General features: G+C 42.7%; 1 protein-coding gene across 1 annotated transcript in view; it reads right to left on the reverse strand.

Moving 5' to 3' along the window:
- yap1 (Yes1 associated transcriptional regulator) overlaps window positions 1–18,208 on the reverse strand; it is a 30,142-nt gene extending 11,934 nt beyond the window's left edge. The window contains exons 1-5 of the mRNA XM_030067195.1: window positions 18,072–18,208; window positions 17,458–17,690; window positions 15,836–16,071; window positions 4,749–4,867; window positions 2,616–2,729 (exon numbers count right to left, since the gene is read on the reverse strand). Coding sequence (XP_029923055.1) covers window positions 2,616–2,729; window positions 4,749–4,867; window positions 15,836–16,071; window positions 17,458–17,658 — 670 coding nt within the window. The 5' untranslated portion in view covers window positions 17,659–17,690; window positions 18,072–18,208. The remainder of the gene's footprint in view (window positions 1–2,615; window positions 2,730–4,748; window positions 4,868–15,835; window positions 16,072–17,457; window positions 17,691–18,071) is intronic.
- Between the last annotated feature and the right edge of the window lie 203 nt (window positions 18,209–18,411).

An 18,411-nucleotide genomic window follows, 5' to 3' on the forward strand; every position in this document is an offset into this window, starting at 1 on the left:
AACATTAGCATAATTTCCTCATATTCTGCAGCCCTATTAGGCGTTAGTTTAATTCACAACAAGTAATAAAACTGAGCAATTAGTTTAATTTTCCTATGCAACGTAATGATTATGCTTTTACCGACTAAATTAAAGCTTTCCAATTAAGCTGAAACCCTAACATAAAAATTAAACGCCATTCTTCTAAGGCCTGCGAAAATCTCTTGGAAGGTGTCCCTGTTTCGCTGCCACTCCGCTGGCTCATCACGCCGCTGGAAAAGATGAGCGCTTCGTGAGAGTGACATCATCGGGCACCCACCAACAAGGCGCCGACTCCTCTGGTGAAGTTCGGTGACGGCAGAGGTAGAAAACAACATCACATGACCGATGACGCGGCGATATCTCTGACAAACGGCTCTGCATTATGGCTTTAATGCAAAAATATCAACTCCCCAGAGGAAATCTGTTTTTTTTTGTTTTTTTTTATGTGCATGAATATCCTCCTAGTGTGTTTTTCCTCGCCGTCCCTGCAGAGTGCGTATGAAAAACAACACAAGGGCTCCGGTCTATCCACACAGGCCAGCCCCCTTTTGAACTTAGCCACAGTGCACTCATGGCTTGTTCGCTGCTCACCACCTCCTTGGATCTTAAAGGGGATGTATGCTTATCCCGTCGGCATTTTCCCTCTGTTCCTCCCTTTCTCTTTCTTCCCCTTTCGCCTTGCCTCTCCCTGCCCCCCCCCCACCTCCCCTCTCACATTGGAGTTCTTTGACTGAAAAGGTCTGGAACAGATTAAGAGTTGGACCACAGAATAAAGAGGCCTGGCAGAGATTCAAGTCTGTCTGGAGCTGCAGCAGAATGGGGCTGTGCCTGCACTGGGCCTCACGCAGGGGAAAGCCAGCCGGCAACAACCCTCAGTTAAAGGCGCTCTGCTGCTTTTCTTCTCAAAGCTCAAATTAGCCTCTATTATCAAAGCAGCTGGCTTATGATTGGAGACCTACATAGCAGCAGTAAAGAGGTTTGTGAGGCAGAAGACTCCATTCCCATGCACAAAAATAATAATAATAAAAAAAAAAAAATCTGATGTAGAAGCAGCCACAGTTAATAAAATGTTTACCTTCGAGCACAAAGCCGTACATATCAAATATCAGGCGGTTAAAAATGCACAGAACTTGGAAAGTACAAACAACAGCACCTGAGCAAAACATAAAACGGATATAAATTTTCAGGATTCATGAAGTGCCACAAAGATCTGACCTAATCCGGGACAAAATGACAAACATTAATGGCACATAATGAGTTAACGTGCTCTCTCTCTCTCTCTCTCTCTCTCCCTCTCACTCTCGCTCTCTTTCAGGGGCCCACCAGGCTTGTGTGTTCAAGACTTATAAATCTTCAAAGAGCTCAGGCCATCAGAGACGCCTTCTCTTCCCAGCTGCCCTGCTCCTCTTACCGCTCCGTGTTTTGCACTTTCCCGCCCGGCCTCGGAGAGGGGCACGCACTTACTTGCACCAAAAACGGCTCTCTTAAGTGCCCGGGCTCCATAACAATAATGCTAAAATTAAACAAGATAACAGGCCGTGCGCTTGTTCACACATGTTGCCTTTGTGAACCGGGGTGAGCCTCCCTGCGGATCGGTGCTGTAATGAAGGGATGGCTCCTCAAGCGTAAATGAGTCAGAGTGACATAAGCAGGAACCTTCATCTCTGTAAGCCTTCCTGGCACACAGGAGGATTAGCTCATTCCCATGGACAGAGAAAACTCTCACCACATGTACCTGGGTCTGTCACTAGTTCACTGACCCCAGCCACAACACACTGCAAGCTAACTGTGAAACTTTAGCCCGGCCTGAGGGATTAATGGCCAACTCAGCTGTTGCTGAAACACTAAAATGGCTAACAAAAGGTTAGGTGCTGTTTTTTTTGTCTTCCCAGGCACCTATTAACACAGGGGCGGGGGCATGGTGAAATGTGTTTTTCAGAAGTAACAGTCTGACTTGTCACTGAAAAACAATGCAATGGGGTGAAGTGAACTATGAATCATACTAAATGCACTGCACTATTACAATAGCAGTGATACATCTTTTGTGAATTAGCAAATGCTTTGTATTGGGAAAAGTGAACTGCTCTCACAATAAGAACAAAGTGTACCTCTTTACAATGACACACTTAGACGTTCTTATTTTCACAATATCTACATAAAAATACAGACAACTAACATAATAAATAGAATCTACACGCCACTTTTATTTATTACGCTGCAAAAACTCAAAATCTTACCAAGAGTATTTGTCTTATTTCAAGTCAAAATGTCTTATTTCTAGTCAAAATATCTCATTACACTTAAAATAAGACATGATCACCCAAGAAATAACTTGTTTTTAGACAATTTTCACTTGTTTCAAGTGAATTTCAAGAAAATTTGCTTGTTTCATTGGCAAAATCTGCCAGTGGAAAAAGTGAAAATTCACTTGAAACAAGTGAAAATTGTCTAAAAACAAGTTATTTCTTGGGTGATCATGTTTTATTGTAAGTGTAATAAGACATTTTGACTTGAAATAAGACAAATAATCTTGGTAAGATTTTGAGTTTTTGCAGTGTACAAGGATCATTAATTGAAAAAACCGTTGAGCTCACCGTAGCGCGGGTCAAGTCGTGGGTCCAGCCAGGAGGTGGTCTTGTTCTTGTGGTTGATGTAGTAAATTTCACCCTCTGATGTAATTGCTTGTTCCCAGCCATCAGGGAGAGGACCTGAAGGAGGACGGGCAGAAATTAGGCTGGAGAGATCTTTATAGTACACCAACTGGTCAGGAGGAGCATGTTTTGTCTTCTTCTTCTTTTCACTGCAAAAACTCAAAATCTTACCAAGATTATTTGTCTTATTTCAAGTCAAAAATGGCTTATTCCTAGTCAAAATATCTCATTACACTTAAAATAAGACATGATCACCTCAGAAGTAAATTGTTTATAGACAATTGTCTCTTGTTTCAAGTGAAAATTTGCTTGTTTCATTGGCAAAATTTTCTTGTTTCCAGCTAATTTTCACTTATTTCAAGTAAATTTTCACTTTTTCCACTGGCAAATTTTGCCAAAGAAACAAGCAAATTTTCACTTGTTTCAAGTGAATTTTCAAGAAACAAGTGAAAATTGTGTAAAAACAAGTTACTTCTGAGGTGATCACGTCACCATCAGATTTTGCGTTTTTGCAGTGTTTCTGGACTGCAGCTTCAGTAAATGGACTGAAACTGAACAGCAAAATACATGAACATTGCGTAGCTGTAACCAAACTTTGGACACGGCATAGCTGTGAGGTGCAGTGTGCACTGCAACGTCACATACGTGCCGCGCTGCTGTGAAGCGCCCGAAATGAAAACTGTCTCAACTTGCAATCTAAAGTCATGGGAATCTTTTGTCATCTTTTACCGTGCGCAGATCCGAGCTAATCTGTCCGCAAATAATCTAGAATTAAAGAGCTTAACGTGCTGCTGAGTGAACGTATGGCAGGCAGAACAGTGATTTCCTAAGAATACAGAAACACTCGGAGGGTAAACTCAGCTGCCTGTCAGGGAGCTCCCAAACATGTCGGACAGGACCCGTCACGTTCTACCTCAGAGTAACCCCACCTAGGGCAAATTCCAGCTGCATGGACAGAGGTGAGGTACTCCGAGTCTCTGTGACATGTAGGAACTAGACGAGACCACGCCTGACTTCACCGTGGTGTATCAAAGTCAGAAAAAGCTCCAAAAAACAACAACAATGCAGATTAGTACATCACAAAAAAAAAAAAAAAAAAAAAATCAAGGAATCAGTTAATGAAAACTGTGATTAAAACATTTGTCAACCCCCCTTTTTTTCCAAGCAAATACTGATACTGCAGGCTGACAAAAACACTTCACTAAAACTAAACTCCTTGTAGTAAAGGCTGACGACGACGCAGTGAAACAAAACAAGCTTGTTTTTCTCTGGTATCTCAGCTGAATCGTCTTCATGCACGACGAATAAAAAGTTATGTAACATAAACGGCAACCCTGTCATTGGCCAAATTTGTTTTCCCTGTGACCATCTTTTTTCACGCTACAGTGCAAAAGACATTTCCTCACACGCCAGCGCCAAATACATGCTCGCCTATTCACAAATCTGTGCGCATCACGTGCAAAATACAAGAAAGTGATAAAGTGTTAGGCCTATGAATAGAATGACTGAATTACGACTAAAATGAAAAGAGCAAGAGCTTTGACTGATTTGATAGTACCTAGACTGAATTAAAATGAAATACTAAAATCAGTAACCTCGGTCAGAGCGTGTTGTTCCTCAGGTTTAGGTTCATTTCCTCTGCTGTTTAAATTGTTCATACTTCTGTTTAAATTGTTCATATTTCTATTTTTTTATATTCCTTGTTTATAGTGTTTATATTGCTTACTGCTATTTATCATCTGTGTATACTGTATATTTCTTCTAAATTTGCACATTGACCTACATCTATGCACATTTTATACACCTATGCACACGTTTTTTTTTGCACATTGTTTTTTGCACACTAGATCTCTCTAGTGTTGTACTTAGATCTTATTCTTTATTTTTTATTTATTGAATCTTGTAATCTGTGGATACTGCTGAAAAACTGCGAATTTCCTTCGGGATGAATAAAGTATCTATCTATCTCTCTCTATCTATCTAAGATTACCAGTTGTTGAAAATTAATACGTGATTTGTGTCACTCGACTTCATGGTTGTGTTGAAGAAAATGTGACAAAGCGAAGGTGTACGCACCGCTGGCTGGGCTCATAAGGTTCTGTTGCTGGACTGGCACAGGACTGGCAGGGGCGGCCTGGTTCATCTGGAGCAGGGCCTTGCGAGGGTCCTGCCAAGTGGTGGACTGATCAAGGTGGCTGAAAGGAGACAAGACAGTCAGTAAGGGAAAAAAAAAAAAAAAAAAAAAAAAAAAGAAAAGTCCAGTGCATATGCTCCTGCCAGGAATCTGTGGTTAATTCAAACGAAGAGCCATATCAATGTGAAACTGCAAGTCACATGCAGGAACTGATGACTCAGAGCAGTTTCAACAAAGCCTTTAATGAAAACACAGAGTCTAACCCCTGCTTTCTGTAAACGATGACTACCACAGGAAACCAAACTCACTTCAGTTCATTCGGATATCGTCTGTCATGTTGGAGGCTTACGCAAAATTCAGTCAAGATTCACAGAAGGAATCAATTCTTGCTTTGCCTAAAGTGGGATTTTTTTTTTTTTTAACTTTTTATTATAGAACACAAAACAACATATATTTAACAACATAAAACGTCAACAAAGACAACATATAAACTTACAATAAAACCACACATATCCAGCAACATAGAACAAAACATAACCATACATGCAACTGTGTTTAGTTATCTATTGTATTATTCACTGCATTTGTATCATTTATTTATTCATTTATTTATTTATTTTTCTGTATTCAGTATATCTCATTGTATTCTAAAAGCCTGACCAGGGACCAAGACTGCAAATTAGCTGAAGCTAGACGTCTTATATACATCACATTTTCCCTTTTTTGTGGCAATGTTGTATGTATCGCCCCTGTCAAATAAATATCAAAATAAATAAAATAACCAACGACGCATAACTACAACAAAACAGCACATACAATCACATAAATACGTGCATACCTCTCAATTTTTATACATGAATCCAAAAAAGTACTTTTTCTTTTAACTCAAGAAAAAAAAAAAGGGATTTTTTTTTTTTACCGAAATATTTTTTCTTGAATCAGAATTGAAAACTTTCATCCTCCTTTGATTAAAAAAATAATAAAAAAAAATCCAAATAATTAATACAAACCCAAACTGTAAAATAAATCAACCCCATCATATGTTCGCATGCGTAAACTCCAGCTGATCACACTCGCTCCTCAAAGGCGACGATGGGTGGCAAAACAACTATTGTAATGTCAAAACACTGTTGCTCCATCTATTTTATGGCTTTGTCTTTGCCGTTGGGCAAGGAGGGAGGAGGAGGAGGAGGAGGAGGTGGTGGGGTGGGGTGGGGTGGGGTGGGGCGGGGGGACACATTGTGTTGCATTCTCTGTAGGCATTGATAATTAGTGCTTTGTTGGTACTTGTTGCTTGATTAAGATGGAAAGCTAATACAGGAAGCCCTCCTCTCCCGAGCAGGACCCTCTCTATTGAGGGAGGGTCAGTCCCAGGGCTCAACGCAGGGGGTCCTTTTTCCTGGAAGCAGTTTGGACACTGTGGAGTGTCAGGGGCTTTAACAATCTGGCGCCACATTTACAAAGCTTTCACCTGCTTGACAAAGGCACAGACTGAGCTACGACCTAAAACCCCACTATTCACTTGTACTTTTTTTTTTTTTTTTTTTTTTTTTTTTAAAACTACCCCATTTAAAAAGACCCACGCCCCCCCCTCTTTTCTCCCTTCATGCAAATGGGTATCGTACTCAAGCAGCTTGTTTATGCAACATCGCAGCTCGTACATTTACATCACGGCAGCAGTTGGATTATGTCAGTGCACATGACAAAAATAGACAAAGCAGAGACAGAAACTGTATCGGCTCTGAATAAAATATTACCTCTCAGCGTTCTACCCCTTGTAGCCTATAATAAACTTGTTTTGGACAATTCCTGCCGCGGCGATTCTCTATAATTTGGTGTTAATTTGATCCCAAAGTGCCATTAACCCAGATTTTGGAACAGCTGGAGTGAAGTGAGAGATTCAGAGAGTTTCTCTTGGCCTCTGCGGTAATCCCAGCCTGCCTGTCTGCTCTCTATCCCAGGCCAGAGAGCGAGAGAGAGGGCCTGACTCAGCACTCCTCCCCCCCACACAAAGCAACCCATTTTGAAGCCCCCTCTTGTTTATGCTTTACTGATCAAAGGAGCTGCCAAATCCCCCACCAAACCCTCCCCCAGCCTTCACACACACACACAAACACCACAAACCAAGCAAAATAGCCTGAGCTGCTCAGACTGGAGGGGCCCCTTGAGAAGGAAGGGTCACAGGGGGCGGGGAGAGACGACTGCAAAAAAAAAAAAAGAAAAAGAAAAAAAAGAGTGAAAGAGAAAAAAAAAAAAAAAAGCTGCGGAAGCAATCCCTCAGAACTCCATTGGCTGCATGAGTTGCTGTGGTCCTGTTACACTCTGACTGCCCAGCCCCCTCCATTGCCTCCTTCCCACTCTGGAAACTATGACATTTATTATAGAGAGGAGGGGAGAACAGGGAGAACAGGGGAGGGGACAGGAGGGCTGGGAGAGGAGTGCAGGGATAAGGGAAGGGAGGGCTTATCGTAAATGAGAGGCCTGCACATCCTGGTACACCAGTGCAGAACGGAAATGCTACTATTGGAGCGCAGGGCTGGAAACACACAACCTCAAAGCGCAGCAGAGCGCTGGTCATAAATACTCATTTCATGCTTTAGGGGAGGACAGCAACAGTGCGCTCCTTTTAGCACACATGAAAGCACAAATATTGAACACTCACTGCACACAATAACTTTTGCAAATCAGATCAGTTGAAACAGAAATGAACAATGCTTTATTTTGCAGCAGGTTCACTGGAAAGATTGAGGTAAAAAGATTGTGGTAAGACCTGCACTTTCTTTATATATATATATATCCATGTGAGCACCACGCTGTATTCAAAGACTGGATTTTGAGAGAGTGTTCATGGGAACTGAAAGAACTGGTAAATCAATTACCACAAGCCAGTAATTCATCACCAGGTCTTAAAACTAAAAGATAATCCATTCACTCGGGCTGAGTCGCACTCTATCTGGCAGGCGAGACCAGCAGACTACCTGGAGGGAAAACAAAAAGCGCCGTCATGGCAACTGCAGGGGTGCCTGCAGGCCACCAGTCGCTCTGAGGAGCTGATGATGATCTGCAACCTGCACGGCCACAGCTGACTGTTGTTGTCTTTACTCGTCCGTCGCAGGTGAGCTCAGCAGGGCCACCGCTCCACCCTTGCCCCCCACCTGGCACCACCCCACCCCGGGGCAGAGCAGTGGATATGGAGCAAAGTGGCTACGGTCACACTAAGCCAGGAAAATCTGAAAACACATCTCTGAGACCATTTAGGTCTTTAGTCCACTTTTTCCACCTCCAAAAATGCAGGTTTTCAAGGATTCAAGGATTCAAGGAACTTTATTGTCATACCAGCTCACATTTACATGTTAGTGGTACGAAATTAGCACTCAGGTCCCAGTATAAGCCTAAATAAATAAATAAAGCAAGGTAAAAAAAAAAAGAAGTGTAAATATAAAATATAAGATATATATGTATAAACAGTATAAATAAATATAAAATATGTGTGAATATAAACAGTATGTATAACTATAAACAGTATATATAAATAAATATAATCAGCCTATATAAATATAAACAGCATATATATATAATAAATATAAATATAATCAGCCTATATAAATTTAAGTAGTATATATATAATAAATATATATATAAACAATAAGTATAAAATATATATATATAAACCGCCTATATAAATATAAACGGTATATATATATAATATAAACAGTGTATATAAGACTTGATACACAGACAGTGCTGAAATTAGCTTATGAGTGCTAAACACGCATGTTAGTGATATTGCACTTATGGTGGAAAGTGATTTGTGCAGGAAAAGGGAGAGAAATTTCAAAATTTCTCTCCAAGGTGTGTGAATCTGAAAATGCCAGTGTGGCGTTGTTGTGTAAACGAGGAAAAAGAGCTCGTGCAAAACACCGACACAGGACTGTCATGTGATCTCGAGCCATATATCATCATGTGGGTCATGTTCAAAGCAGACGTGTGAGTTGTGTATAGCTGAAGCTGCAGAGGCCTGCACATGCTTGATAGGAGATTTTAAGTGTTATGGGACGACTTTTGGAAAATATTACGGAAACGCTAGTTCAGTGCAGACGGGACACCAGAACTGCGGTCTCAAATTTGCCTCGGCTTACTGTGAACATGGCCTGAGTGTGCGTCTCGACACTCAATCAATCTGTCAATCACCGGACACAAAATTAAACACCCCGTCATGAGCTCCACACAGAAAACCGCTGAGCACAGCACAGGGTTCTGGAGCAAACCTCAGGACACTGACCCATGACCAAGCTGGATTTCGGTGCCTGGAGCAAAGGGCTTGGCTTGCTCATTTCCACTCAAGCCGTCATCATGGCTGCCTGTGGGTTAGGAGAGCCCTCGATCCACCCAGGCACTTGACATCTCCTTGACTGATGACCCAATTATCAAGGTGGTGTTTATTGTGCTTGCGTTATTTATAATGTCTCATACTGATGGGCGTGGGTGTGTGTGTGGACTCTTCACATAAAGGCTAAAACCCTGACTTCACTTAAAAGATTTGGCATGAAACTTTTCTGAGCAGGGGCGCAAACAATGGCGATGATCTCAGTTGCCTCTGCTTTATTTATTGCGCGTAAACCGAGATGCGACTCAACTTCCTTCGGCAGCTAAGATGCATATCTCACCTAAATGATAATAAAATCAAGAACTCTGATCTTCAAAGCGCTTCGACGACTGTAATGAGATCCAAGTGGAGAAATCTGAATGCTTCACTTGTTGTTCCAGAGAGCTCATCTGATACAGCACAATGACGAACTTCCTGCCGCACAGAGGCCCTATTTACACCCGTGAAAAACTGCGGCATTCACATCTGGCTCGGAGGAGAGCGTTATAGCCAAAGAGAAGTCAGCTCTGTGGTTTAAAATGGCTCGTACTCAGATCTGCTACCTGCCAAAGTAGCGGCTCAAAACGAGATTTGGATCCAGATGGACCGTGCATCTCCTCCAAAACTGTCTGTCTTCAAAGCCAGATGTCAACAACCATGTTTTACTGGTGTAAAATAGGGACAGAGTGCAGCCCGTGATGAAACACACCCCACAGCTGAGTTGTCAAATGTTAAAAATGGGATCTTCAGGCCGCAGGGGCTCCGCCCAGGGAGTGTATGGCTGGAAGGTGGTTGAGTCTGACGGCGGAGGAGCTTCTCTGAGGGAGGCCAGATCTAATCAGGCTGCTGGGACGAGGATGACCACCTCCACTCTGGTTGACTGGGGATGCCTGGCTGCCTCTCTATCAGCAGGACATCATCAAGAGAGATTATTGGGCCAACCTCCGTGACCCTATTGTGGGTTTAGGTTTCCCTTTCAAGGAGGCTCATATCACCAGACTTACTAACGAAGCAACTAATTCACAAAGCACCACTGCTGCCTGTGTGGCTCAGGTGGTTCACATTTACCACCATTTATTTTCCAAGACTAATTCAGGGATTACGTCCTGAAATTTAATTTCTGAGAGCGCAATGTCGGATGAAATGAAAATGGAAATAAATGTGGCTTGAGTTTACAGACCTATAGAGTCTTATCACTGCAAATTTAGTCACATAATCAAGATGACCCACTTGTAATATCATCAATATAAATATATATTGGATATTTTAATGTGTTAATGTGTTGTGATATGGCATAAGTGTTGTGTTTTTCTGCTTTTAAAGGCTGAATTACAGTAAAATATTGCAATTGTCTGAACTTGTTACACTGTCTTTTTTTACCGTTCTTGTTTGGTCATCATATTCACATTAATAATGACTGCTTATCAAACATTGCGTGTGTATAATCGTCAATATAGTGATAGAGGTGTTCGGTCAAAGATATTGCGATGTTTGATTTTGTCCCGATCATCTAGCCTTACTCCAGCTCCAACTGATGAATGAGTCATGTAGGATCAAATGTTTCTGTACTCTGTTATCCAAGTGCTATTCAGTTACCACAAGGTGCTGTGGGTCTGAGGAGTTTTGGGAACTCTAAAGCCCAGCCGAGAAGGTCCACTTTCTGAATGAAGACAGATACTACATCTCTGTGGAGATGCCCTCGGTGACAGTGGAGGCATTGATGTCTGGAGCAGAGGTGTTACATCAAGACTTTGGTAAACACTAGCCTGACTTTCTCACAGTCCCATTTGTGTACTGAGCTGACAAGCCCCAGTTGCACAGGAAGGGGCTTGTCTGTGTGTGGTCAATAAACCAAAAGTTTGACAAACACAGAGTCGCTCCAAATGAAGGCTTCAGGCAGGCTTGAAGCCCACAGTCCCTCCGGCACCATTTGTGAGCAGCCTTGATTGAAAATAGGTCAGGATATTTATCACGTACGTGTTTCTGCACAGTTTGACTACCTTATACTTACAGCAATAGCAATGACATGATGGCAGCATTCACTGAATATTAGATCCATGTTAGCTATACAACTGAACTCCAGTTTGAATAGAGCAACACTGCTGTGGCATAAGGACAGGTCACACAAAAGTGCTGCAAATGGCAAAGCACGCCAGGTGGCCGACCACTTAATTTTAATCAACTGGATCAAGTTAACTACATTAAAATTCTTGGGCAAAAAAAAAAATCTATTTTAACACATGTGGACTCAAAAAAGTGATTTTAACGGGCTGAGAAGAAACTATACAAAGTAAATGTTCAATAAAATGAATCTTAAAACAAAAATTGTACCACCTAAGAAACAATCTGAAGCAGTGCAATCCTGTGCTGGAAATCTCCAACTTGATCTCCGAGGCCAAAACAGCACCACACAGATATCCAAACACAGATAAGCAAACACTTTGATAACTAGTCTAGAGTCGGTGCATACTATATGTGGCTTCCTGAACATCTGTTGCAGCAAGCAGAGGGCAAAGAGACCTCCTATTAGAACAGGAAAGATCGGTCTGTTTAGTGTTCATGGTTACCTGAGGGCACGCAACTTTACTGTGTAATTGCACAGAGTTAAAACGCTGAGGAGAAACGCCATGAAACACGGCCAGTGACATGAAAGGAAAGGATGAAATCATCAACAAATTTGGTCTCCATGAATAACAATGCCATAAGAGGCAAATCAATAACATTGCCCTCTGCCCGCCACTTAGGAGAATTTACAACCACTGTTCCATAAAACAGGTGAAAAACAAGTTGGTGAGGCTGAAGCCAGTCCAGCTATTGCAAAACAGTCTCATCATTAGAACAAAAAGTGTAAAACCAACTGGGAAAGCAGAGAAGTGTCCATCATGAACTAACTCTACCTGGCCCTGAGGGCAGATAAAGGCTACTCCCCCCAAAGCTTTCCTCTGCTTAGAGATGGCTTCCCACGGACTAAAAACCCATTCAAAGCTGCATTTAATAAGCCCCCGGAAACAGTGATTACCCCTCCTAGTTCACTGGTGTGTCCAAATTAGAAACCTTCATTAGTTTATGACCCAGCCCTGGAGACTAGCCCTGCCCCCCCATCTCAGCACCAAGCAAGGTGACCCCACCTCCCTGCCCCTGCTGTCATAAATCAAAGGCCACAGCAAACTGCTGCAAGATAGAGGAGGAAAGGTCAATAGACTTTGTTGACATTCTCCCAGTCTTCTCCCAGCTTAAGGTTTTTGTTTTTTTATGAAACAAAACCGTGAAACAAAACGAGAGCTCAAGGCAGGAGATTGCTCCTGCCTCACCCCCGTCTTAACTCTAAAGATCAGTGAGAAAAAAAAAAACATTTCCTTCAAATGAGCCAGGCCGATACCATGATCACTCCTCACTACTACACTGGTGCTTGATAAATCATTTATCAGCACTGATTAGAATTCACACCAACCTCCAAGGCTGATAAAAGCTGAACATTGCAAGGAACATAGTAAAACCGTAAAGAAAGCTATTGCCCTTTAAACTTCATCTCAGCCATTTGTCTATTTTTGGATGGCTCACATGAGTCTCAACAGGCCTGTGGTCTGAATAAAGATCACTGTTTCACTGCTGGGACAAAGGGAGGGCCGGAGTTTCTCTTGGCCCCTCTTCCAGTCATCTCCACATGGCTGCCATTTAACTCCATTGACACAAAAGAGGCACCATCACAGCGCCACGGCTCCATTCATGGCAGAGCGGACCCTCGCTTTAAAGGGAGCGGGGCAGCGGCGACCACAGCTCTGCAGTGAATCACCGAGCCGATTCATTTTCTACCGTACGAGCACCAGATCCCGGTGAGTGAGTCATAACGCACGGCCAACTAATTCCCTGCAGAACTTTCACTCCGGCCGAGGGTTAATATGTGTATGAAAGGACAAATGGCGGTCACCTGAGTGAAATGTGAGTCCTGTTTCTGCTCTGTCGGCTAGTGACTGACACCCCCGCCCCCCGCCCCCCTCCCCTCCAACACACACTCGCTCGCTCTCTGGCTCTTCTTCCCTCTCTCCACAACACTTCTATGTCAGACAGCCCCTGTTTATAAATAGGGGAGTGTCTTTTCCAGAAGCTCTGCCGAGGCCACCTTTAATTTCAGATCAAGTATCTGCACTTTGATGTGCGATGGATGGAGGATGTTTGCCTGAAGTTTCGTCACCTGAGCAAGAACTCTCGGATGTAGGCAAAGAGTTACTGGGATAAATCAACTGGATACAACTATTCCTGTTATGTAGTGATTGTATAATTACAGTACTGTTTCTTTCCCATTATGAATCCAGTAGCACGAGCTCACAATGATTACTGAATTACTTTGTAACAAAAACAGAAATTATATATTATATATTTTGATTTAAAAAAAAATAATCCTTAACATCTGTAAACAAAATGCTGTCTTCCCATTTCAAACTGCATAGTCCCTTAAACAAGATAGTTTATGAAGTTACTTCATTGTCTGGCAGGGCATGAGATCAGTCAGTTTCCAAACAATTGCAGTGAGTCTGTGAGCTGTTTCTCTCTCCTCCTACCTCCCCCTCAATCCTTTGTACAATTTCAGAAGAACCTCCCCAAAATGGGGCAGATGTTCTCCAGATGTGAGACCTTCAAACATCTGGTACTGAAAGCTCTCTTTTTATCCCAGTAAATTTGAGGGCTATCGTGTTTGTTCAGACCCTATTGGCCAGAGAGCCGTCCTCCAGAAAAATGACAACATTTCATATTCAACAAGAGCAGGGAGGGAGGTTTTCAATGTCATGCTCTTCTCCGAACACAAACGTCTGAACATTTCATAAACGGCAGAACATTTCATAATCAGTGGATTAGCCTGACATAAATTGTTGACTCCAGCATGTCACTTGAATGAATAATTCAATGCACCACAAAAGCAACTGCCCTTCTCATCACTAAACTACAGCAAATGGAAGCACTGCATGAGTCACTGATGAATAAGAAAGAAATGAAATACAAAAAAAAAAACCTCACACACACCAATAGACACACTGATAGAAGTCTGTGTCAAGCCTGCTGGCTTCTGGGAGAACTACAATATTACTATCTCCAAAGTTTACTTTGGATCACTGATATGGAAGAGATCCACTCCTTAGGAGATGGGTTTTGCAGAGCGGCCTGTCCTCTGCTGTCTGGGGCAGCTACAGTGGTCCATTGTTTCTACTGAAACCTGAGCCCAAGAAAAGGCACACCAAATACAGCAGCAGTCCCTCAGAGGAGTCCTCTTGTTTGCAGAGGCCACCAAATTTAATAACCTACAATTTAAGTATTGCAATTGCCTCCTTTTGAGCACACTGGCCACTATTGTGCACTGTAGCAGATCTGCAAATTATTGTCAGCATAAAGTACACTAAGCAGGGCTGTGGGGCCTGAGCTCAGTCTCGAGACCACTTCTGTGACATCTTGGTCATGTCTCAATCTCATGTCTGTTTTGACTCGGGCTTGTTTTGGTCTCAGCTCTTACTGGATGTTGATTAGGCTTTTTCCTGCCTATCTAAAAAAATAAACAAGTTTGGTTTGCTTTTCTCCAGCAATGCAAACGAGTGATTTAGGGGATTTCAAATAGTGAATAAACTAGTTCTTAAACTTATATGCACTGATTAGTCAGTTCCTATGAATTGATCATTTGAAAAATGAAAGGTACGGCTCTGAGTTCCTGCAAGCAGAGCTACATACAGCTCTGCTGATCCTTATGAAACTCTTGAAGTATTATTGTCACATTTGGAAAATGTAAAAATGGAAACTGTTCACTGCTTATTGTCTGTTTTGATTTTGGTGTTGAATTGGTCTTGCTTTGATCTATTCTGGGGTTTGATTTACTATCCACTCCATTTAGGCCCGATGATGGCCTGAACTCAACTGGATCTAGTCTTGGATTTGACTTGGACTTGTCTAAGGTGTCCTTGACTACATCCCTGTCACCAAGCACAAACATCACAATGAAACTCCTTGACCCGGCAACATCTACAGTGATAATTACAAGAACAGACGTATAAACACGGCTCCCACAGATAACAGAATCTAAATACTTTTTAATAACATAAAGGTTCACTTGTTCAGTGAAAATCAAAATTGTCATGTTTTGGGGTCTGACGTAGGGTCCGCACACCAGTACTCCGTATTAGACCTTTATTATTAAAACCTTTATTATTAAAACTTTAATAATAAAGGTCTAATACGGAGTACTGGTGTGCGGCCTCTACGTCTTTTCCATTGTTACTTTTCATTAGCCCAGCACCCATGACGATGTGCGTATAGCAAAAACCCACTTTCTTGGGGTCTGACGTGACACTGGTCAAAAATTAGGCATCATACATGCCTGAATTTTTAATCATGACTTTGTTGGGTCAAGACAGCATAATGAAATCATTCATTTTAAAACTGCTGCTACGTCAACACAAATATCCTTCCCAGGGTTTCCCCCAGGATGTGAAAAGTTAATCCAAGGATGAAGATCAGTCCCGAGGCCTGAGGCATATTGATGAATCTGTGTGCTATATTTTGATTTTTAAAAAATGAAGTACTTTCAAGGCCCTACTTTATTTTACCTCAAGGCTTCTCAACACCCGTGGGAGCCCTGTATGAGGCAAGAAACAGTGTTGACATCACTGCCAGCACACTTACTTGAGGAAGTATCTCTGGCCGGAGGCGGTCTTGGCCATCTCCCACCCCGGGGGCAGGGGCACGTCGTCAGGAATCTCATAAGAAGACTGACGGAGGTGTTGAGGGGAGGCACCTGCTGGGGTCATGCCAGACATGGAGGCCGGGGAAACAGCTCCCAACTGGAGGGAGGCGGGGGACGAGTGTGCACGGACATGGTGGGGGGTGAGTGCCCCAGCGGTCCCGGCGTCAGTGCTGGCCTGTGTTGGAGGAGAGACAGGAGACACCATGGATGAGATTCCCAACAGCACGAGGCTGTGAGCAGATGAAAATATCACCCAAATCTCCCTTAGGAACCATATAAGTTAATCTTTTTTCATCCTATATGATTACAAGAAATAAGCATGGCTAAAACTTAAGTTTGTTAGAGTTTCTCTGAAACAACAACAACAACAACAACAACAACTTTGGTTAACCTAAAATAAATGCTTATAAGATTTGATGAGAGCAAGAGTTTGAGCCCCAGTAGCAACAGGCAATATAATACTATTACGTATAATAAGATCACTGCAAACTCATTACTGGGCATCACAGTGCACACACACTATAGGTGCCTTTAGGATAACTGGAAATAACAGGACATAGTAAATTATAGGATACACTCTTAGAGGGGTTCTTCAAATTATATATACATATATATACATATATGCATCTTTTATCGCTGAGTTTATTTTTGGAAGCTCTGTTAAGGGGAAGTGTGTAACTTTGATTAGTGTGTGTAGGCGAAGGGGTCCTGGGCCTGTGTGGGACTGCAGAAAGCGCAGACTCCACACGTCTGTGTCGCTGGCTGCGCGGCGGCGCATGCGCACTGCCGACCAAACTCCAGAGAGCAACAGTTTGGAGGGGGAAGGGGGGTGTAAATAGGCCATACTCTGCTATCCTATAATTTCTAGAGTGTAAAGGCTCCTTGATAAAATCTAAGAGGCTTCCACAGAATCAATACATGCTTATTTCCTCATGGTGGCCGACCTGCAAATCTTTCCTTTGACTATAAGCCATAATGAAAATCCTTCACAAACCACCCGTGCAAGACTATTCGTTATAAAAGGTTATGAGGTGGGTGTCTGATCACCCTAAAGCAGCTTTAATGGCAAATCAGTTGTCACTTGCAGAATGAAAGCATTCACTTGTCTTGCAAAGCCCTGTGTGATAACTATGCATATGGCCGAGGCCTTACACATGAAAACTGGTCAGTCTGTCTTTTAGCCGGTAGGACCGACAGATGTTTTTGCAGTGATTTGCGATGGAGGACCACTTTTCTTTTTCTACTTGTTCGGGCGCTGTAATCAAACACGTTGCAGTAAACAGTTTTGCGCGTGGAGATGAAATGAAAACAAGTTTTGTAACTGCAAATGGCCCTTACGAAAACACAGTGATCCCATAACAAATCTCAGGAGGTGACTCTACAAATATCAACAAAGTCCCTTGGAGAAAATTACAGCGACACATAAAGGGTAACAACTACCATGAAGTATGGAGAGGTTATTATAAACTTAGTATTACCATTATCAGTGAGACACTGTAAGGCCAGTGGCAATATGATGAGGATTTTGGGGATGGGGGAGAGAGAGACAGGGCGGTCTTACTTGTCTGGAATGGGACTTTGGTTCAGGAGGCTTGAAGAAGGAGTCTGGCAGCTTCCTCATCCTCATGGGTACGGAGGGGGGTACGATGGTGTTTTTCGGGTTCATCACGGCGTTGAAAAGCGCCTCCAGGTCGGTTTCAGAGTCGCCCCGTACGTGGACGATTTGGTGTCCGGCAGGAGGATTATGCTGGCTCGGATCCATTATCCCAAAAGAGTCTGCGAACTTAGTTTGTCCTAGAATGTAATGGTACGTAAAACAAGCAAACAAAAAAAGTTTCAACCAATTCCCAAACTTGTACGCAGCAGGAGAACTGGAAATGTCGACGGCGATCAGCAATAGTTGTCCCGAGTCATTCTAGAGTTGGATAGACTGTTTTTTTTTTTTTCCTTCTGCTGCTCCTTCTTCTTCTTCCAAAGTGTGTTAGCTGTCGAAATCGGCAGTAAATCGAAACACTTTCCTGTTGTCTCCTGATGACATACTTATGAATGTAACAAAGCGCATATCTACTCCACACTGTAACCTATGTTGTAGTCTGGCCCCAACTTTCCAAAAAAAAAAAAAAAAAAAAAAATCGCAGACGCAGCCACAAAAGGAGAGAGGGAGAAAAAACTTGCCTGGAAAAGTCCCAGTTTTGCTGCTTTCACGCCTGGTGGAGGCTGTTAGTGGCTGTTCTTCAGAGGACGAGTCATAGTACACAGCGCAAATCGCCACAACTCACTTTCTCGAAAAAGTTTTGCTTTACTCGGGTCTAAACTTTGGGCAGGACATCAAACTTTATGACTCATGGGATGTGTGCTCCAGAGGCGGAGCTTGGCTTTAATTGGGACAAGAGTCTTTAAAGGTACAGTTAGTGTAGCCCAGGGCCAGGGGCCCCACACTTTTTGTGTGGACCTCCCCGATAGATTTACATGAGACCAGGGCCCCCACCTGATCTGGGTCCATCGGAAGGTTCCT

The sequence above is a fragment of the Myripristis murdjan genome, chromosome 13, assembly GCF_902150065.1.
Source record: "Myripristis murdjan chromosome 13, fMyrMur1.1, whole genome shotgun sequence".
Lineage (NCBI taxonomy): Eukaryota > Metazoa > Chordata > Actinopteri > Holocentriformes > Holocentridae > Myripristis > Myripristis murdjan.